This window comes from Anguilla rostrata, chromosome 19 (assembly GCF_018555375.3).
Source record: "Anguilla rostrata isolate EN2019 chromosome 19, ASM1855537v3, whole genome shotgun sequence".
NCBI lineage: Eukaryota > Metazoa > Chordata > Actinopteri > Anguilliformes > Anguillidae > Anguilla > Anguilla rostrata.
The window spans coordinates 11,735,780-11,759,283 of record NC_057951.1 but is presented as its reverse complement, the minus strand read 5'-3'; the positions used below and the strand labels follow the sequence as shown (position 1 = coordinate 11,759,283).

The following is a 23,504-nucleotide window of genomic DNA, read 5'->3' as shown; positions in this document are numbered from 1 at the left end:
AAACGAGCAAAAACCAGCAGTCGCGGCCATGATGCAGGGCATCAGCGTAGGACCTCAGGCATTACGAAGTGATGGCAGATGCACTACGAAGCGATCGCCATCCTCCATGTTGCGGACCTGTGGCTGGTGTCTTCAGGTGCTGTGCAGTTGCGCTCAGGGCCCGAGGCTGAGGGTCACAGACTGATGGGAGGAGAGGAGAGAGGAGAGGGTGGGACTCTGCTTTGGGAGCAGCTGTTGTTAAACCATATTAAAAAAGTGTTCAGGAAGTTGACTCTGGCCACAAACCACCTGAGCCTGCATCCTGTTCTATATTAAATACGGTGAAGTTAATGCCAGACCATTTAAGCCACCTTTGATCAGTGTTTGTGATATCATTGCACACAATACTTGTAATAGTACATTGTGGTTTCGTAAAATATTCATTCAGAGTGGATATGAGTAATGGGACAAACTCTCTCTCCCCCCATTCTTTCCTTTCCATTCTTTCCTTTTCTCATGCTCGCTCTCTTTCATTCTCATGTATGTTTGCTTGCTCTCTCATTCTCTCTCTCACTCATTCACATGCTTACTCTCTCGCTCGCTCTCTCTCTCATTCACATGCTTACTCTCTCGCTCGCTCTCTCTCTCATTCACATGCTTACTCTCTCGCTCGCTCTCTCTCATGCTCTCTCTGCAGTCGCGTAACTGATTCCGATCCAGGAGGTCCCTGTGCAGCACCATGGTAGACATGCAGAGTCAGTTCGGGCCCCCGTCCCCCCTGGAGGACTCTGTCCTGGGTAGTCCGCTCTGCGGGGACCTCATCGGGGGCATGGACGACCTGCAGGACATCTCTCAGTCCATGGAGGACGACGGCATCGGCTCCTTCGACCTGCCCGGGTATCAGTCCTCCAGCTTCGGCTCAGGGTCCGACAGCTCCAACTTATTTGGTACTTCCTCCTGGAAACTCTCTCTCTCACACACACACACACACACTATTACAGGCAGTCTATATGAGAGCTGATGCCCTATGTTTGGTTGGCCTCGGGATAAACTGACATGTATGCCTTGTGGGCTTGTCGAAGGAGGTTTCTGCTTGTTGTGAAATGGCGGGTTTCTTGACCCCGTCTCTTGGAGTGTCTTTCACTTCGATCAAAGTGCTTGGCTTTGCCAGCCAATGACAGACAGGCCCCACTTAACCTTTAAGCTTTACCCTTCAGCCACAAGGCTGTAGCAAAGCTTACCGGTATTGCTACTTCAGTGGACATACCTGACCCATGTCTTTACACCTGGAGGCCCGTCTGTCTTTGTGGATGCACAGCCTTTGCATTCCTGGACAAATATTTGCAACAGCAGGAAAACCATTGTTAACGTGATGTATCTGAAGGCAGCTGTGAGAATGTTAATGTGAAGTTATGCAATTCCTATCTGTGATGCTTTAAGGAATTGCTCAATTCAGTGCTGGTTTAATGCAAGTCTCAGCTTCATGGCTAAGCCTAGTCCCAGTGAGGACCTATACCAACAGAAGGCAGTGACTTAGTGGTAGAAGCTCACACCCTGAGAAACGTGTGATGGATTACACTGCCGCAATTCATACAATATATCCACAATTGTTTTGTTGACTATGCAGTGCTGTATCTGTGTTCATGTATTAATGCACGGTGTGTGTGTGCTTGTTGTAAAGATGCCCCCACCCCAGCCTCCAGCCCGTCCTCGGGGATATTCGGCGCTGTTGGTGGCCAGGAGGAGGTCACCTCCACCTCCCTGAACCTGGAGTGCCGGGTGTGTGCGGACCGGGCATCGGGGTACCACTACGGGGTGCACGCCTGCGAGGGCTGCAAGGTGAGCACGGCACTGCCCTCCTGCCCTTCAGCAGGGCACTTAAATAAATACCCTGCTGTTTGGACCGGCTATAGTAGTGCTTCCCAACCCTGCTCCTGGAGATCTGCCATCCTGTAGGTTTTCATTTCAACTGTAATCTGGCACTGCTGACTCTACTAATTAGCAGCTCAGTGAGACCTCTCTGTTGAATGAGATGTGCTTTATTAGGTTTGGAGTGAAAACCTGGATGGTAGATCTCCAGGAACAGGATTGGGAGCCACTGGTTTATGTGCATAACAAAAAAAAAAAAGAAAAAGTCAGCGGTGTAAGTTACTGAGTAGCTGAGGCCAGGACAGAATGTTGATTACTCTAGCTGCAGTGCATTGTGGGTAGAGCCTGAGTGGGATCAGAGTGTGGTTGTATAAAGTTCTGCCACTCAGGGCACCTCTGTGTCGCCTGGCAGCTTCTGTGTAATGATGTAAGTTATATGGCCGGTCACCTGACACATCTGATGCTGGGGCTATTTTAGCCTCCCACATAATCCTGCAGGGGTTTTATGTACGACCAGTGTTACATGCGTGAGGGATTTTCCAAAACAAAGATGTAACTATGAATAATGCGGGGGCGAGGGGGGTTGCTTTAATAACTAAATATTTACCACATTGATTCTGGTCTGACTTAACCACAGTGAGGGGAAAAAATGACATGCATTCCTCAGTTTTTCTTCTGCTATCTTTGACAGATTCTCTTACTGTTTTACTTGTTTTCTTGGATGAATGGCAGCCACGATCCCTCCTTTGGTGTTGGGTTGAAAAGAGGCATTGTACTCAGGAATGATCAGCAACAGTTTCTCATATTACACATTGTTCTTGTGCTCTGAGGAACAAGAATTCATTGGTACTTTTCCTAGGAATTATTGCCTGGCGTTAAGCGCTTCTTGCTTTTGGTGGTGGTGTTTAGCTGCCTGTTAGGAACACTGATTGGAGACCTTGCCAGTGGGTTGCAAGTTTTAACCTGTGGTGCTGTAGCACTGCTCTGTCTCTAGGTAACCTGAATGGCTTCTATTTATAAATGCTTTGACTTTATTGTCCTCGGTGAACATGTACTTTCCAACAGCTCTTCAAAGACCTTAATGGTTCTTTGGCCCTTTTGCTTTTGTAAGACATACTGTATTATTCAACAATGCTTATCAAAAATTTCAACCAGATTTGGCCGGACTGTTTGGGGTGTGGAGAACGGAGGATGTCCCTAAACCTTTGTCAGACTCCAGTCTAATGATAAACTGCATATGGTGCCAAGCAAGTTATAACCATGGCTGTGCTGTTAACCAGGTGGATATCATTGCACACTATGTGTAATGGAACATTTCTTGTAGTCACTCGTGTGTTTTCCATGATATTCAAATTGCATCAGATACAGCAGTAATACCACTGTATAATGAAGAAAGCAGATTTCATATAGGATCTAAGTGTAATATTGACTGGACTGAGGACTTAGTAAAATGTAGTAGTCTGTTCGACGCAGCCTACAGCCTGTCATGTGCGTTTGGAATATGCTGGAGGCTGTATGTACAGTTAAGAGCAGGCATTATTGCTCAGTACAGTGTTATGATTGTTTTACAGTGGATAAATCTGATCGGATTCCGGTTATGAAAGACAGATTTTGGATTAGGCAACAACGAGAGGCCATGGCATGGTGCCAGGAAGGGGAGTGCTGCAGTTGTTTCACTGGCTTCCCCCCCCCCCCCCCCTTACTCTCACTGTCCTCTTTCTAATCCGTCCCATGCCCCGGATATGACTACAGCCAGACCTTCTGTGGTGGTTGGGCGATCGTGGCTTTAACTGATTTCCGCAATGGGAAAAGGCTCTTACAACATGGAAGTCTGGCTAGAGTTTTCTGATTTATTAGCTGTGATTGTTGGTGATGTGTCTTTCATGTTTTTTGTTTTATTGTTTTCTTCTGTGGTGGTGAGGGGGGACTTCGGGGGGGGTTTGGTGTGGCTCTTGTCTGAGGATTAACACACACTGGCCGTGCTTAATATTTTCTCCTGCATCTGCTGCACGCTCTCATCACGGTGCTGCCTGGTGTTCCGAGGTCAGGACTGACTGTACCTGAGTCCGTTTGGAGAGACGGAGGGAGGGAGAAAGTGGGAGCATAGGAATAGATCACCCTGTACAGGTTAGCTATGTGGGCTTGAGCCAGAATCTCGACTAGCCAATGACAGGGCTAATCCCAACTCCATGTTTTGTCCACGGACGGGGAGGACGGTGCCTGACTTGCAGTGAACTAGTGATGAACTCAGTGACTTGCCCCCATGAACATCAACAACATTAAAGTGCATTGGGAACACCCTTGAGATCCGATTGCTTTGTCCTCCAGGGGAAATGGACCGGCCGCAATTATATTCGGCATAATGCCCTTGGCAACAGGAATTTTAAAGTCATCCTGTGCTCTCTCTCCCTGTCTGTCTCTTCAAATGGACTTATGTCCAACTAAAACCTGATGTTGAGGTACATCCTTTGACCTTTGTAATTACATTGAGTGAAATCTTATCTACGTTAAATTTTTTTTAAACCACAGGTAGCCTAACCATTTAAAAGCATCATAAAACTGCACCAGAACTACAGGAAGAACTCAGTGCAACTAGAGAGAAACCGGTTCCCCTGAATGCTTTGTAACCGCGACTACGATCACCCTGAGGTTTAAAGTTTGTTTTTGTTTTTTTCTTCTTAAAGCTTGAATGACATTGCTGTGGCATCCGAGTTTTGCATCGCTCAAGATTGCAGGAGAGTGCGGCGTGTTTCTGACATCTCCGACTCGTACTCTGCGCCTGAGAGAGGTTCTGTTATAATAAGCTGAGGCACGTGCACCGTTCTGAAGGTGGCTCCAGCCTACCCGTGCTTTTGTTTCCACTGTAAGGCTGTGTGAGGTGATCACAGCCGTGGAGGAGCGGGAGCTGAAAGGTGCGGTCTGTAAGCCCACAGCAGGTGTGTGCGCTGTGCGCTCTCCGGCCCTACTTTGAGCTCATTTTCCTGGACACGTGCGGGGACAACATGTACAAATTACTGGAGGTGTAGGATTCCGGGAACAGGTGTGCTGCGTCGCTGACTATGTGCGTTCACACGTGTACACACACACACACACACACACACACACACACACACACACACACACACACACACACACACACACACACACAGACAGACAGACAGACAGACACACACATACACACACACACACGCACACCTGTCACTATAGCAGTTTGACATAACCCTGGCACCTGGTCTGTGGATATCACACATTTGACCATGTATTTTCCTGCTGCATCTACTAACACAGCATCAGCCAAGCAGAAACCTGAACCTCGGACTAGTCCATCTTTGTGTCCGTGAGAATAGCGCAGCACTAGGTCAGCACACAAACTTACAACGCCCCCTGCAGGTCTGGGGAGGCGGTGTGTTTTTGCTGTTTCTCCCTCTTAGTGATGAGCTTTGTGGTGCACACTCCCCCAGTAGGGCTTGGGGGTTGTGAGCTAGTCTGCTGTCTTTATGCACAGAGTAATGTCCTTCCTTCAGTCTTACTCTGCAGATACAGAGTAATGTCTCAACCTCACTCTCACTCCAAAGCACAGCAATGCCCCAACTTCAGCTCAGAGCCCTGTCCTCAGACTGACGTTACTGAATGCGGAGAGCCGTTAACATTTGAACTGTGTCCCACTTTGCAAAGATGCAACCCTTCTGCACTGAGAGAGCAGCGTCAATAAATCAGCCCTGGCCTGTTGAGCGCAATGTTCCGGTGGATCCCGGAGGCTTTGCTTGTGCTAATAAGTATTTTGTAACCGTGAGGAAACGCACTGGGACAAACGATTATGATCTTAACCCGTTAAGGTGTAATGTCTCATGTGTGATTAGAATGTTCTTCACTGCTGGTAACTGAAAGCAGTCGTCTCTCCATCTACCGGCATACTCTTTGTGACCATTCTAATGTGCGGGTCCTAGTGACGAGACTGTGTTGCGGCTGAATGGTGAGTTTGCGGTGGGGCAATACTGTAGCTGTCGGTGACACATCAGTGCTATACGTGTGTTGTGTTTATGATGATGTCACAGTGTTCTGAAACTGAGCCAGCGGGGGACCCCCCCGTATGTGTATGGTAATCTGATGACCTCAGGGACATTCCATACATTACATACATGAAGCTCACTGCCCCGCTGTCCAGCCACTCAGTACACGCGTTGCGTATGCATTATCAGCACCTTCTGAATGGACGGGCTGGACAGGCTAAATGACTAATGTAATGTGAAACCCCCATTTTTTGTTGAAGTGGCTTCAGTGGTCTGTCTTGGGGTGTCGTAGTGTGCCAGGGGGGGGGTGGAACTGACTACCAGCGCCCTGGGGTGGGGGGGGTGCTGGACTGGGCTCAAAAGATCTGGACTAAAACATTTGCTTTGGTCTACAACTTTAAGGGTGCAGAGACTGCATTTGCACTGGGCCCAGAATTGTGTGCTACACCCCTGACCGACCTCACTGCTAAAACTCCCCCCCCCACAGGGCTTCTTCAGGAGGACCATCCGGCTCAAGCTGAAGTACGGCCGGTGCAAACTCAGCTGCAAGATCCAGAAGAAGAACCGCAACAAGTGCCAGTACTGCCGCTTCCAGAAGTGCCTCTCCGTGGGGATGTCCCACAACGGTGAGCCCTGGGCCGCCTCCGCGCTCTCCAGCCAGCTCCACTGTGTCTGTGTGACCCAGCGGTTACCAGGAGACAAGGCACAGGTCCACGGGTCTGGCCTTGACGCAATGTTGCCAAATATTCCTCAGTAACTAGGCAGCTATAAATAGTAAGGGATCGTGGATCATAAACTGCTTTTTTGTGTTTTGTGGAAGAATGATGTTATTTCAGGTTAAACTGAGTTCAGTTAGGATTTAGGACTTAAGATATAGATACAATTACATTATTATCAATAAGTTCACATCACCTCTGACATTCAACATTTTCAATAAATAAAGTTGTAGGTTCCTAGGAGTCAATAAAATGTTTTTTTTTTCTCTCCCTCCCGGTCAGTTGGCTTTAAGTGAAAGGCCTGTTTTTTATTGCTTCTGTATCTGATGATTGTTTGAATAACTGTTTGAGAGGACGTTTTGAGAAACACCTGGCAAACCCGCTCACCCTGTCCACGTGGACAGACACCAACAGGTTAACGCTGGACCCTGGGTCCACGCGGGGGTCATGTGACCGGCTTTAGCTATCCCGGGTTCTTTTGCTCACTGTGTTCCACCGAGAGAGGTCGCAGCCGTGGCGACCGGGCAACTGTCACCACGGTGACAAAGGAGTGCGGGCGCTGAGGTCAGGGAGTGAACCCTGTGAACCCGGTGGCAGTGTCTGGGGTGGCGCGTGCCCTTAGGAAGAGCGGTGCCCTGAGGTAGCGCCAGCGGGGGTTAGCTCATCCCAGAGGAATGAGCTGCAGCACTGAGCACAAACACACAAGAGAGGGGGAGGGTCCAATACAAACCCCTCCTTAAACCAGTCTCCTCACCCTCTGCTCCTGCACCTACGGCCATGCAGGGTACGCACATTTTTACAGGCATTTTACAGAAGAGATTTTATTTGTTCACTGGTTTTCATTTATTTTTTTAAGGTTGAAAAGGCTTTATCATTAAAGTTGATTTCAATGTCTTCTGCCTTTTTTTATTTTTTTGGCAGTGGCAGTGGTTTCTCCCTCCCGCACCGTTGTACACGTTATCCTTTTGATAAGGGGCAAGTACGCATGCGATTCGCTGTCCAGCACTGTTCTGTTTGTCTATCTGCATTTGTGTAAACTTACTGCATCGTTTGGTGACCGTTGGTCTGGGTCAGTTCTTCCACCCCAACCCTACCCCCCACCCTCATGGTGAAGTGGAACAAGACCAGGTTAAAACCTAGTATATGGCTGGACCTAACACACGTGATCCGGCCGACCAATGGTGTGACTTCATAACTCAGCTGACCAATGGTGTGACTTCGTAACTCAGCTGACCAATGGTGTAACTTCATCACTCACTCAGTCACAGACATTCGCGTTTGTAGGGCTGGCCAAAAATAGGAAGTGGGAAGAGAGCGGTGGAGGTGTTGGTTTGGAGGGGGGGGGTGTTATTGGTGGAAAAGTGCCCCATTGCTGTAAGGAGTTGTGAAGTGCCGGCACATTGCGGCGTCTGGGTGTGTACAGTAGGAAGGGAGTGTGGCCAGATCGGCGGGTGTCATCTCTGTCTGAAGCCATCAGAGCATGAGGAATGGTTGATATGGAAACGGGACATTCTGCACAAGCCGTCCTCAGTCTCGAAACTCCAGAGCCCGCGTCGTTAGCCTGTCAGTTCAACTTGGGTGGTGTGGGGGGGGGTTGGTTGGTCGCGTCGCTGAAATGTTCGCATGCGCTTCTCGTTCGGTGGCATGTTGCCAGCGAGCTTCGGTTCCATTCTGTCACACTGACCTCAGGCTGAGATTCAGCGCTGCGAGTTGGAGCCAGCGTGGACTGACTAAACGTTTTCAAAAAAAGCTTTTTGGTTTTTGTTGATTGTTGGCTCTGCACAGCTCAGGGGGTTTTAACATTAGCCACCCAAAGGCTTGAGAGGTTTCTATCCCCTCCAAATGACAGACACAGGCATTAAAATGAAGGTGCAGATCTTCATTTGAACCCCTCATTGTTAATTGAAGAATCAGAAGGCCTAACTTTGTACTGTCTGAAGTTATCTGTCTGCAGTATTTTTGAAGCTGTTATACCTGAACCTGTGTACGCCTGACACTGTTTAATGATGTGGTGTATTACAAGAGGAAATTAAGTGTGTGATGTAAGGACAACAGGTGCTGTGTGTGTCGGGGTGGGGATAAATAAAATTAGATTAGGGAGCTTTGGGGTCTTGGAGCCCTCTGAGAGATGGTATTCACATACCATCACGTACTGATGTGCAACAGGGTCATTTTCATAATTTGTTACAGACACTTTTTTTTAAAAGTTTTACAATGTTTCAATTTCTTTTACAATACTCTTGAGCCTGAGTGAGTGATTTATTCATAAAGGCTTAATTGTATTGTAGACTGCGACTGAAATCTGTTTCAGCAATGGGTATCTATATAGCAAGACTTCTGGACAGCTTTGACTTGACGAGAGCCATAATTTGATGGTAGGAATGAGCCAAAATTTTGAAACACATTTCCAGCTGTCCACACACCGTCTAGACGAGAGGTTCCCCGAGGAGGTGGTAGTTATTTCAATTTGGCAAATAATATTTTCACGATTTCACAATTGGAGGGATCCCTTCCCTTGTTTCCCTGGTGATATGCCTATTTCCTACAGTAACGTACACACTCCAGCTCCCACAGAACATCAGGGAGTCTGTGGCTTAAGCACATCTGCCTGGCCGTGTGGCACTGTCAGTTTGTGTCACTGCGGCCCTGAATCACTGTCCTCTGTGCAGCTATCCGCTTTGGACGGATGCCCCAGTCAGAGAAGATGAAGCTGAAGGCAGAGATCCATACAGGGGAGTGGGAGGAGAAGAACCCCCAGGTGGCTGACCAGAAGACCCTGGCCAAGCAGATCTACGAGGCCTACCTGAAGAACTTCAACATGAACAAGTCCAAAGCACGGGTCATTCTGACTGGCAAGACCAGCACACCGGTATGATTTTAAGAAATAACCTCCTGTAAATGCGTTTGAAGACATGACATACTGAGTAATACTAATCACCCTCAGTTACCAAACAGGATAACACTAATCATCAGTCACCACACAGGATAACACTAATAACTATCAGTGGCAACACACAATAAGATTAATCACCATCAGTCACCACACAGGATAACACTAATCACTGTCAGTCACCATATAGGATAAGACTAATCACCATAAAATAAATAACCATTTTCAAATTTTATTTTAATATTACTGTGTGCATTTACACTGTTGACCACTTCTTTGTAATGATGTCATTACATTTTATACCATTGCATAATTCAGTGAATTCCAGTAAGAAATCAGCCAATCATGAGTGACATCCCATTGAAATAAGTTGCCAATTCCACGCCCTCCTATTACTGGAGCTCGGGTCAGTGGAGAGGGAAGGGAAGTGTTGTTCGTGAACGGAGTTATAGTGACCCAGTAAGTGTGAATGCTGGGAGGTTAAACCTGCTCTCTTTTTGGCAACACGTGCTATTTCTGTCCCCACTTGTCATCCTTGACCAGGCAGGGTCACGTTTGTGGGGTGTCCCGCTCATCTGTGACGAGCCCTCCCGAAAAAGCTGATTGAGCTGTTTAGGCCTAACAGGCTTTTAAAATGACCACACTTTCTCTTGACAAGTTTAAGAGGTGGGTGGCGGGGGGGAGGGGGGAGGGGGGAGGGGGGAGGGGAAGAGTCGTATATCAACTTGCGGCAATGCAGCACTCCACATTTCCTGTTCTGTATCTAAAATGCCCATCAGTGGGGGCTCTTATTATAATAATAATAATATTTTTTGCCTCCAGATAATCTGCAAAATGAAAGTGTGCAGACCATATAACACCTGTGTTTTGCAAGACAGTGCCTGCCATGTCTAAAGCCAAACAGCTGATAAGATTAGATAGGGCTGCTCTGAACATCAGAAAAGTGCTTGCTTCACTCTGCTGATAAATAACTGATCAACCTTGGACAAATGAGAGGAGGGAGTGTTTTGTTTTTGTTTTTATTTAAACAATGTTTTTGTCAAAGTTTCTCTTCACAACACTGTAGTATGATTAGTGCAGAGGAAAATATCTTGGACATAGATATGCATTAGGTAGTATCTTGTGATTTGGAAAGATTTTGTGGGTATTTTTACGTCCTTGTCATGAGTGTAAAAACCGTGTGCCAGGCACAACCAAGTGAGAGACGCATTCTGCACACGCACACATTCCACACACTCCACACACTGAAACTACACGCACGCGCACACACTCCACACACTGAAACTACACGCACGCGCACACACTCCACACACTGAAACTACACGCACACGCACACACTCCACACACCGAAACTACACGCACGCACTCCACACACTGAAACTACACGCACGCACACCACATACACACCCCCCTCAAAACATCCTCAGATCTTAAACTCAAACCGACTCATTGCTTTTTCAAACCCCACACAACCACCCCTTCTCTGCCGCCCCTCCGCGCCCCACCCCCCTTCGACATGTCTCTCCCCCCCCCCCCCCCCCGCCTGTCTTGCCAAACCTCCTGGCAGAGCACGCCGAGGGCAGCACATTGTGTCCTGGCGCTGAATCAGTCTCCTCTGCCCCCCCCCCGGCAGCCCTTCGTCATCCACGACATGGACACGCTGCGGCTGGCCGAGCGGACCCTGGTGGCCAAGCTGGTGGGCAGCATGGGCGGCAGCCTGCAGAGCAAGGAGGCCGAGGTCCGGCTCTTCCACTGCTGCCAGTGCTCCTCCGTGGAGACGGTCACCGAGCTCACCGAGTTCGCCAAGTCGGTGCCGGGCTTCTCCGAGCTGGACCTCAACGACCAGGTGACCCTGCTCAAGTACGGCGTCCACGAGGCCATGTTCGCCATGCTGGCCTCCTGCATGAACAAGGACGGGCTGCTGGTCGCCTACGGCAACGGCTTCATCACCCGCGAGTTCCTCAAGAGCCTGCGGCGGCCCTTCAGCGACATGATGGAGCCCAAGTTCCAGTTCGCCATGAAGTTCAACGCCCTGGAGCTGGACGACAGCGACCTGGCGCTCTTCGTCGCCGCCATCATCTGCTGCGGAGGTACAGGCGGGTAGTTGACGCTCAGACTGCCAGGCCTGTGAGATTAGACCCTTCAGGGAAAGTGGGTGGTTAAATGTTTACAGGCAGAATGCAAGATATGAAATTAAATAATAACTGGAAGAAAATTTAGCCTTTTTTTCCTCCACAGAATAGGCCCGATGTGCACTTTTAGAGCAAGGTGATATCAGACATTTTTAGAATAAATTCCTTGTGTCACCCAGACATTAATCTTTTTGAAAATTGTCATTTTTATTTATTCTATAAAGTCAGAACTCTTCAGTTTCTTGGTCTACTCCTGGTCTGGATTGTCCATGATAATAAGTGCTGCTTCAGACACCCGGGGCTTTCCCATCCTTACCCCAGATTATTTTGACTGTGCTGCTCTCTCAGGCTATATAGCTACGGTCTCTAGCCACCTCTCATCCTCCTCCTCCTCTGTGCCCCCCCCCCCCCACCAGACCGGCCGGGCCTGACAAACGTGCAGTACATCGAGCGCATGCAGGAGACCATCGTGCAGGTCCTGCAGCTCCACCTGCTGGCCAACCACCCGGACGACGCCTCCCTGCTCCCCCGGCTGCTGCTGAAGCTGGTGGACCTGAGGCAGCTGGTGACGGAGCATGCCCAGCTGGTGCAGGAGATCAAGAAGACCGAGGACACGTCCCTGCACCCGCTCCTGCAGGAGATCTACAGAGACATGTACTGAGACCATCCTGCGGGTCCCCATAAACCAGCACACACACACACACACACACAGGCACACGCCGCACGCGCGCGCACACACACACACACGGTGCTCTGTCCTCTTACCGACAAGGAGCATCAGAGATTCTTGCAGGAAAATGTGCTTGGACCTTGTCTTTGGTGCAGTGCCTTATGCCGCTGCGGCAGCGAATGTGAACCCAGTACAAAAAACACACTAAAGGATGGATTTCCCCCCCTTTCCCCAAAATGTGGACCGAACTTCTTCAGGGAAAGTGGGTGGATAATGACATTAACAGGACTCAACGTTCGCTTCCAGATACTGTAGTTCATCTGTATTCTTCTCTCTAGTACTGGAAGAGAGAGAGAATGAGGTAAAGGGAGAGCGAGTGACTGGTGCTGTACACACACACACACACACACACACACACACACACCCGCTCACACACACACACACACGCTCACACACACACACACACGCTCACACACACACACACAAACACACACAACCACACCCGCTCACACACACTCACCCATGGACATCATGCATTATAGACATTTACACACACAAGCTAGTCACAAATACACAGATCATACACATTGACACACACGTACACAAACAAACCACACACACACAAATCTGTCAGCACCTTCACTTAATCCCCCTCCCCTCAAAAAAAAAGTTTATTTATCTTTGAATGCTTTGTTCCCAGAAAGCTGTCATAACTAGAATTGTTAGGTCTGCCGTTTCAAAACCTCGCTCTAGCCCACAGCATCTAGCCAACAGCTCTCCCCTCAGTTGGTACTCATGGAAATGGACACCTGAAAGTAGGGGACAGTCCTTCATCTTCAACTGCTACTCATTGTTTTCCTCATGTCTTGGTTACGTGAAACCAAGTTCCCTTGTTACGGGAAAATAATGGTGATTATGTGCCTTAAAAGAACTGCTGGTTTTTGTTCATTACACAGTATGCAATAAAACCGTTCTTTTGTTTTTTTTTTGGTGTGGCAAGTACTGACTGACAGTGATGTCTTAAAGTCTAAATCCAAGAGCAGACTATGAAAAAAGGTGTTTTAGCTTGTGTGATTTGCTCAGGACAGGTAATGATACACCAACGCGTGGATCCAGCGCGTCTCACCTGTGTGTGCGCGCGTATGCAGAGGACAGCTCCCCTTCCCCTGCGCACAAGCTTCATCGAACGGGTGCTGGAAACGGGCCGTTTTCTGTGATGGGTCTGCTTTGCATCTGTGCGTATGAAGGGTGCTGTTTAATAATTTGGTCTTTTATTGTCCCGTGTAAACGGGTCTCGTGGCGCTGTCCCTGCAGAGGGCAACGGTTCTGGGATCCTGTGCCTGTCATTAAAACGAAACACTGCTTTTTAAACCACATTATTTTAGATTAATTTCTTTTCCATGCTTCAGGTTTACATAAAGCTAAGTCTGATGTATAAATGCGCAAAAAAAGAATCCTTCAGCGGCCCTACTTTCGGTTTGCACAGCTTTGGCGTGTGAGTGAAGGGAGGGGGTTATGTGACTGAGGAGGAGAAGCAATTTAGTGGTTGGTAAGAATGAAAAAAAAACTATTGTTTTACTTGCTATAATGCTAATGCATTATAATGTATCATCTGCGCTACATCATTATGATCATCTGGTGAGATGGAACCCACTTAAGGGCCTGAGGAGCTAAACTCTCCACACACAGCAATGGTGGCTCTTGTGTTATTGAACGGAGCCAAACAAACTCATCAGATGGGGTGGAAGGAGCTGGAGAAGTCTTGTGGATGGCCTGTGCTCTGTAGGCAGTGACAGGCCCAAGTAAGCAAGTCAGTACTTGCACAATCCCGTTTGTCTGAGGACACATTGGAAGTCAGGCCCCTTTCATTAGTTTGCACGTTCTTGCTATTCAGAGCCTAAGACCATTCCTCTGCTCAGCTGCTGGTATGGTATAGTAGTAGGTATAATTAGAAGTAGGTATAGTTGTAAGTAGGTATAATTAGAAGTAGGTATAATTAGGAGTAAGGAAGTAAATAAGTTGATATAATTAGAAGTAGGTATAGTTGTAAGTATAATTAGAAGTAGGTATAGTTAGAAGTAAGGAAGTAAATAAGTAGGTATAGTTAGAAGTATAATTAGGAGGTATAGTTAGAAGTAAGGAAGTAAATAAGTAGGTATAGTTAGAAGTATAATTAGAAGTAGGTATAGTTAGAAATAAGTATAATTAGAAGTAGGTATAGTTAGAAGTATAATTAGAAGTAAGGAAGTAAGTAGGTATAGTTAGAAGTATAATTAGAAGTAAGGAAGTAAGTAGGTATAGTTAGAAGTATAATTAGAAGTAGGTATAGTTAGAAGTAAGAAGTAGGTATAATTAGAAGTATAATTAGAAGTAGGTATAGTTAGAAGTAGGTAGGTATAATTAGAAGTGGCACAGCCTGCTTCAGTTTTCATCGACACCACCAGGCCACGGCGGCCGTTACGCTCACGCCAGATTTTTAAATATTTTGCTGTGCGGAACTGGAGTTTTTCACAGGAGGGGAAGGTGAGACGCATTACAAGTGACACAGCCTGCTTCAGTTTTCATCGCGCCAAGTATTTCAGTTCTTGAGATGATGTGGTTAGCCTGCTTTTTCTTATTCTACATATAGACATTTAGAGTCTTGGTTTGTAATGTTGTGAATTTTTTTTTTCCTTCACAAATGAGGTCTCAGTCTTCTCAGACTTCTAATTATACTTCTTATTCCCATTAACCCTTACTTCTACTTTCTTCTACTTTCTTCTACTTCTACTTACTTTCTTTTACCTACTTGCTTCTACTTCTACTTTCTTCTACGTACGTACTTCTACTTTCTTCTACTACTACTTTCTTACTTCTACTTCCTTACTTCTACTTCTACCTACTTGCTTCTACTTGCTTACTTTTACCTACTTCTTACTTCTACTTACTTTCTTTTACCTACGTACTTCTACTTCTACTTCTTTCTTCTACGTACTTCTACTTCTACTTATTTTCTTTTACCTACTTGCGTCTACTTCTACTTTCTTTTACCTACCTACTTCTACTTACTTAAATGCGCAAAAAAAAGAAAGACAAATGCCAGAGGCTCTGTGGCGCAAGAGGTTGGGCTGCCGCTTAAGAAGTATGGAGGTCGCCGCTTTGAATCCAGCAACGGCCAGACTTTCAGTTTGCGCAGCTTTGGTCCGTTGTGAAGTATAAATGCGCAAAAAAAAGAAAGACAAATGCAAGCGGCTCTGTGGCGCAAGAGGTTGGGCTGCCGCTTCAGAAGTATGGAGGTCGCTGCTTTGAATCCAGCAGCGGCCCAACTCTCAGTTTGCGCAGCTTTGGTCCGTTGTGAAGTATAAATGCGCAAAAAAAAGAAAGACAAATGCAAGAGGCTCTGTGGCGCAAGAGGTTGGGCTGCCGCTTCAGAAGTATGGAGGTCGCTGCTTTGAATCCAGCAGCGGCCCAACTCTCAGTTTGTGCAGCTTTGGTCCGTTGTGATTTAGATAAATGCGCAAAAAAAAAGGGAGATGAGTGCGAAGGAGTCTGTGGCGCAGGTGGTTGGACCGATCCTCAGGAGGTAGAGGTTGATGGTTCGATTCCCCGAGTGCCGCACCTGAGTAACGTTGGAGGTCCCCAAGGGCGGGGGAGAGGAGGTCCCCAAGAGTGGGGGAGAGGCGTGAGTGAGATGTGTGAGTGAAGGGGGGGGCAGGGCGGTGTGGGCCCCCCCCGAAAAATCAGAGAGTGCAAGGATGGGTTATGCGTAGGAGATGGAAGAAATTTTGCAGTTTGGGAAGAATGAAAGAAGAATATTGTTTAATGACTATTATTTGAACTTCTACTTACTTCTTTCTTACTTCTTACTTCTACTTATTTACTTCTTACTTCTTTCTTACTTCTACTTCTTACTTCTAGTTACTACTTCTTACTTCTACTTATTTACTTATTTACTTCTTACTTCTTTCTTACTTCTACTTCTACTTCTACTTACTTACTTCTACTTCTACTTACTTCTACTTCTTCTTTCTTACTTCTACTTTCTTACTTCTAGTTACTACTTCTTACTTCTACTTCTACTTTCTTACTTCTACTTTCTTACTTCTAGTTACTACTTCTTACTTCTACTTATTTACTTCTTACTTCTTTCTTACTTCTACTTATTTACTTCTTACTTCTTTCTTACTTCTACTTCTTACTTCTAGTTACTACTTCTTACTTCTACTTATTTACTTCTTACTTCTTTCTTACTTCTACTTCTTACTTCTAGTTACTACTTCTTACTTCTACTTATTTACTTCTTACTTCTTTCTTACTTCTACTTCTACTTCTAGTTACTACTTCTTACTTCTACTTACTTCTTTCTTACTTCTAGTTACTACTTCTTACTTCTACTTCTTTCTTACTTCTAGTTACTTCTTACTTCTTTCTTACTTCTACTTCTACTTACTTCTACTTCTTACTTCTACTTACTTCTTACTTCTACTTCTTACTTCTAGTTACTACTTCTTACTTCTACTTACTTACTTCTTACTTCTTTCTTACTTCTACTTCTACTTACTTCTACTTACTTCTTACTTCTACTTACTTCTTTCTTACTTCTACTTCTTACTTCTAGTTACTACTTCTTACTTCTACTTACTTACTTCTTACTTCTTTCTTACTTCTAGTTACTTCTTACTTCTTTCTTACTTCTACTTCTACTTACTTACTTCTACTTCTACTTACTTCTACTTACTTCTTTCTTACTTCTACTTCTTACTTCTAGTTACTACTTCTTACTTCTACTTACTTACTTCTACTTACTTCTTACTTCTAGTTACTACTTCTTACTTCTACTTCTTTCTTACTTCTAGTTACTTCTTACTTCTTTCTTCTACTTCTACTTACTTACTTCTACTTACTTCTTACTTCTACTTACTTCTTACTTTCTACTTCTAGTTACTTCTTACTTCTATTACTTCTTACTTCTACTTCTACTTTCTTACTTCTAGTTACTACTTACTTCTTACTTCTACTTCTACTTTCTTACTTCTAGTTACTACTTCTTACTTCTACTTTCTTACTTCTAGTTACTACTTCTTACTTCTACTTCTACTTTCTTACTTCTACTTTCTTACTTCTAGTTACTACTTACTTCTTACTTACTTCTACTTCTACTAACTTACTTCTACTTACTTCTTACTTCTACTTACTTCTTTCTTACTTCTACTTCTTACTGAAAATGCACTTTTGTACGTCGCTTTGGATAAAAGCGTCTGCTAAATGAATGTAATGTAATGTAATACTTCTAGTTACTACTTCTACTTCTACTTACTTCTACTTACTTCTTACTTCTAGTTACTACTTCTTACTTCTACTTCTACTTTCTTACTTCTACTTTCTTACTTCTAGTTACTACTTCTTACTTCTACTTTCTTACTTCTAGTTACTACTTCTTACTTCTACTTCTACTTTCTTACTTCTAGTTACTACTTCTTACTTCTACTTCTACTTTCTTACTTCTACTTTCTTACTTCTAGTTACTTCTTACTTCTACTTACTTTCTTACTTCTAGTTACTTCTTACTTCTACTTTCTTACTTCTACTTTCTTACTTCTACTTAGGCTACTTCTACTTACTTCTTACTTCTACTTTCTTAATTATACTACGTCTAATTATACCTACTTAATTCTAATTATACAGACTTACTAATTATACTTATTTACTTACGGCCCATTACGTGGTTAGCCCTTCCTTTTGGTCTTCATGGCCAGACCTCCCTGCTCTTAGTGCTTTATCATTTGAGAGTATTTTTTTGTGTTTTGTTAAATTCATTTGCTTGTTTATTCTACCTCGGTGTGGTGTCCTATTAATAATTCTCTGCCTCATGGTAGAGTAGTGATTTCTGTGCAAATAATGAGCAGGACAAACACACGCATCAACAAGTTAAAGAGTGATGTATTACTGTACAAATTTATTTATTACCCCATTTAAAATCCCAGATATTATGCTTAAAATACAGAACATATTGTCTCATTTACAAATAAAAATAAACTGTTGCCAACACTTTCAAATCATGTGTGGTTACGGACAGCTACCTATAACTTGTACCTTAAATATTATTTCTATAGTAAAATATATTTGTTGTACAATATTTCAAATGTATTGCATGGATACATTACATTACAGATCTGGATAGCGTTCCAGTTTTATGGAGTTATGTTGTCTGCAACTGACTCAACAGCACTGTGCTTAACAACACATCAATATACCAAAGTACCGTTACAACCCCACGAAAAGGAAACACACACGGCAATGCAAACGTATATACAATCAAACATAACCATCTAAACAGTCATCAGAGAGAACAATCAGGATAAATAAAATGGAATAAAAATAAAATGACTCAAAATATAGCTATTTACATCGGAATATATTTGACGGCAAAACATTTTTACGACAACGTTACACCAGTTTCGTTTGTTTGCATAAGCCATGCTAAGCGGCTAAAACCGTCCATTAATACTTAAAATTACCATTTAAAAATGCACTTTCTTCATGTTTCTCAAAAAACAATTAAAACAACCAGATACAGCTCTCTCCGGAACATAGGAAACAATAATTAAGGTACTTATTGTGCGCGTAGGACAAGAAAAACAGGGCTAACCACACGGCAGCGTCCCGAAAAGGTAAACATTTGGCGTGACGAAAACGGAAGCAGGATGTGTGTTACCGATAACGCGTCCCACTTGCCCCACCTACACGAAACTCTAGTTCTGCACATCCTAACAAATGTGTCCTCCTACCATATCAAACTTAATATAAAAAGGCTCAGTGAAACCTACTTAAAAATGATTAATGATGCATATTTCTATCTTCATTTTAGTGGCTTCAACTAAATCATAAAGTATAATATTAAACCCACACTTACTTGAATAAACATGATTTCCATTTCCTTGAATGAAATCAAAAATTAGGCATGTAGAATTTGGGCTTTTTTTTTCCATTTTTGGACATAGCTAAATACCGTTAGCAAAATATATGTTTCAACGCATAAGACACATTAGAAATTCTGGAGCCAATAAGTAGATCAACTAGAAACCATTGGATATCTGAACATGCGTGCGCACAGTTGCATGGAGGACAGTCCAAGAAAAAACGAATGTCACGATTAAAGAGATGAAGTTTGAAGGTTGCACTCGTGCTTTAAAGTCTATAAATCCACCTTATGGAGATGGGAATGATACTGCTGAATTCACATTCTCTTATATGTTTTTAACACAGTTCGGATAGCTGTACTCGTCTTGTATGTTAAAGGGGAAGTCTTTGGTATCATGCAGGTGGAGCAGTAGGAGGAGGAGGATGAGGAGGATGATCAGGCTGATGAAACCAAGAGAAAGCGCTTGAACCCAGGAGCCGGCATCACCAGCAAGGTCGTCGTGACGTCCGAGAGCGGGCTGCAGGCCAGCGACCCGACCAGGTGTGGGCACCATTGCGCACAATTATCATTTTGCACCATTTAGTCTACCTCAAACACTGCCACATTTTCCTGTTTTCAGGGATTTTTCTGTTCACCTGTTATATGTCCCAGTGGGGACTTGCCAGCATATGTAATGCTGTTCCTGAATTTATTTTACTCAATGAGGTTCTGATTCTGCACACACATGCTGTACACATGTAGAACTCACACACGTACACAGAAGATTGTCGCACAAGAACTGTTCAGTGTACAGTTATGGGCAGTTATCGCAGAAAGGCTGAGGTACTGATAATTGTTTATACATTTTTTTTTATCCCTAACATATGGCTACGTCTGTCCCCCCTCCCTCCGCATCCCTGCCTGTCCCCTGTCCAGCATGTTCTTGGTGGACCACGCATGGACGTACCGCGTGGAGAACGCTCGACAGCAGCTGGAGCAGATTCCGGGCCTCCTGCACCGCATGGCCAACCTCATGGGTGTTCCCTTCCACGGGGAGGCGCTGGACGAGGAGGCGGTGGAGGAGGTGCTGACAGATGTGGAAGTACAACCAGACCTACCAGCTTTCTCAGGGGGTGAGCACCCACTTCCCATTGCATATTTCTTGGCCCGATTATACCTACTTCTAATTATACTTCCTTACTTCTAATTATACTTACTTCTATACCTACTTCTAATTATACCTACTTCCTTACTTCTAATTATACTTTCTTCTATACCTACTTCTAATTATACCTACTTATTTACTTCCTTACTTCTAATTATACTTACTTCTATACCTACTTCTAATTATACCTACTTCCTTACTTCTAATTATACCTACTTCTAATTATACCTACATATTTACTTCCTTACTTCTAATTATACTTACTTCCTTACTTCTAATTATACTTACTTCTATACCTACTTCTAATTATACCTACTTCCTTACTTCTAATTATACCTACTTATTAACTTCCTTACTTCTAATTATACTTACTTCTATACCTACTTCTAATTATACCTACTTCCTTACTTCTAATTATACTTTCTTCTATACCTACTCTATACCTTTTAATTTACTTCCTACTTCTATTACTTCCTTACTTCTAATTACTACCTTACTTCTATTACTACTTCTAATTATACCTACTTCCTTACTTCTAATTATTCCTACTTCTATACCTACTTCTAACTATACCTACTTCTAATTATACCTACTTATTTACTTCCTTACTTCTAATTATACTTACTTCTATACCTACTTCTAATTATACCTACTTCCTTACTTCTAATTATTCCTACTTCTATACCTACTTCTAACTATACCTACTTCTAATTATACCTACTTATTTACTTCCTTACTTCTAATTATACTTACTTGGTGTTTTGGTGTTTGTGAAGATCCTTTTTGTTTGGTAAACTTTGTGGGTTTTCTTTTGTTTTAGTTTGTGTTTTAGTTTATTTATTCTAATAAATGTCTGGGTTTGTGTTTTTAGATCAGTTTCTGTTCTGTTTTTGGTGCATTTGGATTTTTTGTTTGCAGCCTGTTGAAGGGTTCAATTCTACAATATTCGTGACAATCTTCATTTATCAAAAACTCCATACAAAACTCTACCAATTTTTATTCATCCAACAAAGGACGAATAAAAACAGCAATTGGAATGCACCCGCATTGACAACGTGTAATTCCAGATGTAAATTTCACACATTAAACAAGGAGGTTAAAAAAAAGATGAAACGCACCCCAGGTCAATTGTTTTTTTTTTTGGTAGACCTTAATGTTCCTTCTCTCCCACAGAACCTATTTGTTGGTGTTTGCATTCCTCCACTGACGCTGGAAATCAATGGTGCTGCAGTCTCTGGAAGGACAGCAGAGGACGCTCTCAGCAGTCAGGGAGGACCTTGGCAGCAACCTGCTTATGAAGACAGAGGAGACAACACCACACAAAAAACAATGGCTCAATCAAGTCAAATAGATCATACAAAGCAGATTTTGTGCTGTTATGATTCATTGTTGATCAGAAAAAAAACAGGATTCCACAAGAGTATCAATTCCGAACATTGGCAAATGGCAAATGTGCATGTAGTTCACAATTCCATCACTAGAGGTCAGTGACAGCATTTTCTTTACAAGGTTTAAGAGAAGCGCAACATAGCAATGCTCTTATGGGGGGGATGTGAAATCCAAGCCTGTAAGCTCTGCAGTGTATGCTGGATATCAGTGTGTTTCAGTAAGTCTCAGTGCTTAGGTCTTTCAATGGAGCTTGTTTTCAGGGCCTAAATTGCTCGCTGGTTGAAAGGATACAAATGGATGGTAAATGGACTGCATTTATATAGCGCTTTTATCCAAAGCGCTTTACAATTGATGCCTCTCATTCACCAGAGCAGTTAGGAGTTAGTTACTTCGACACGCCCAGGGCGGTGATCGAACTGGCAACCCGACGACTGCCAGACAACTGCTCTTACCTCCTGAGCTATGTTGCCCCATATGGATACAACAAACACTCGCAGACATTGGAGCCCTCCAGGACTGGAGTTTAAAGGCCATGCCCTAACACAAATTCAGTGTAACGGTCTTGCAAGCGGTTGCTTAAATAGTAGCGCTGATGTGTTTTTCTAGAGATAATGCATCAGTTTGACTCACACAATCAAGTCCATATTTCCATAAAGTCGATTTTTATAAAGTAGGATTGGTGTGTAATTGTCTTTGCTGGATTCATACAGTGCAGTTCTGGGGTCCAGGGGTTAAACAGAGCAGGCAGTCAAATATGAAATAAAAAAATACTGTCAATCAAAATATTACAGACCGTCAAAACCTTGCTAAAATGTTATGCCATGTATGGAACATACTTTGTTACTCAGTTTAAACACTCAGCTTCTCATTATGATCAAGAAATGAACATTACTGTATTGATTGCTTCATTGCATTCTGAGGATTTAAGTAAGACTTTAAATTAATATACAAATTTAACATTTATGCTTTCATATGTATTTCCCAACTGCGTGGTCCAAAAAAAAAAACAAAAACCGAATGTGTACATTTCATTTTATGATGATAAACATGCCACACTTTCGGTTCAGTGACATAATTCTAGGAGTAGGGATCGGTTGATCGGTCTTGACACAAGGCCGCTGTTTAACGCAGAATATAACCATTTCACAGCGGGCTGTTGGTGACGATGCTCCGCTGACACACTTCCGTAGCAGAGGGAGAAAAAAACAAACAAACAAACAAACAAAAACCAGAGAACACTGTTAGCACAGACTTCATTTACAGGCAAGGGTGGAACAAAACGAGCCAATAAAACCTGGTGTGCCTTATGGTGGAAACAGCAGTGTTGCATGGGAGAAAGCAAACTGAGCTCTCCTTTATTATTTTAATATGCAAATCCCTAGAAGATAAATCTTTTATGTATAAGAATGAACTCTGCTGACACCATTGCACACTTTAGCTACATGAAGACTTGAAATAGGTTTTAAGTAAACACGCTGGCCATAAAATAAATAAATTACAAGTTGAGATATGTCATATTGATGAAGGCCTCCTGGCACATTTACATTTGTTTGCTGTGCCAGAGTCTGCCTTTGATAAGCTGTAGCCAACTATGACAGAATGTATTTGCTAAAAGAGAAAGTAAACAAATTAAAGGCTATTGCAGACAAAGGGATGTGTCCTTCTGTTTCACACTGAGCGGGTACTGTGTATATGCGTTGCATTGTCTTATTCTCTGACATAGCATCTTCTGTGCTTCTCTTATAGAGACACATTGCTTAATCTAGTTGCAGAAGTAAATTATTCACATCAGAATTAAATTAGT

The 23,504-nt window shown here is 43.8% G+C and overlaps 1 protein-coding gene and 2 long non-coding RNA genes across 6 annotated transcripts in view; 1 reads left to right on the top strand and 2 right to left on the bottom strand.

Moving 5' to 3' along the window:
• LOC135245635 (peroxisome proliferator-activated receptor alpha-like) overlaps nucleotides 1-12,456 on the top strand; it is a 28,841-nt gene extending 16,385 nt beyond the window's left edge. For all 4 annotated transcript variants that reach the window (XM_064318810.1, XM_064318809.1, XM_064318811.1 and 1 more), the window contains exons 2-7: nucleotides 677-926; nucleotides 1,661-1,818; nucleotides 6,346-6,484; nucleotides 9,244-9,443; nucleotides 11,098-11,554; nucleotides 12,013-12,456. In XM_064318810.1, the coding sequence (XP_064174880.1) occupies nucleotides 719-926; nucleotides 1,661-1,818; nucleotides 6,346-6,484; nucleotides 9,244-9,443; nucleotides 11,098-11,554; nucleotides 12,013-12,257 (1,407 nt within the window). In that variant the 5' untranslated portion in view covers nucleotides 677-718 and the 3' untranslated portion in view covers nucleotides 12,258-12,456. The remainder of the gene's footprint in view (nucleotides 1-676; nucleotides 927-1,660; nucleotides 1,819-6,345; nucleotides 6,485-9,243; nucleotides 9,444-11,097; nucleotides 11,555-12,012) is intronic.
• LOC135245640 (uncharacterized) lies at nucleotides 12,250-13,305 on the bottom strand. Its single transcript, XR_010327319.1, has 2 exons — nucleotides 12,733-13,305; nucleotides 12,250-12,652 (listed from the first exon to the last, which is right to left on the bottom strand). It is a non-coding gene; the product is annotated as an uncharacterized LOC135245640 (long non-coding RNA).
• An 8,001-nt stretch (nucleotides 13,306-21,306) lies between these two features.
• The window catches only part of LOC135245676 (uncharacterized), a 142,316-nt gene continuing 140,118 nt past the window's right edge, over nucleotides 21,307-23,504 (bottom strand). Inside the window, exon 11 of the long non-coding RNA XR_010327330.1 lies at nucleotides 21,307-21,599. This is a non-coding gene — a long non-coding RNA (uncharacterized LOC135245676). The remainder of the gene's footprint in view (nucleotides 21,600-23,504) is intronic.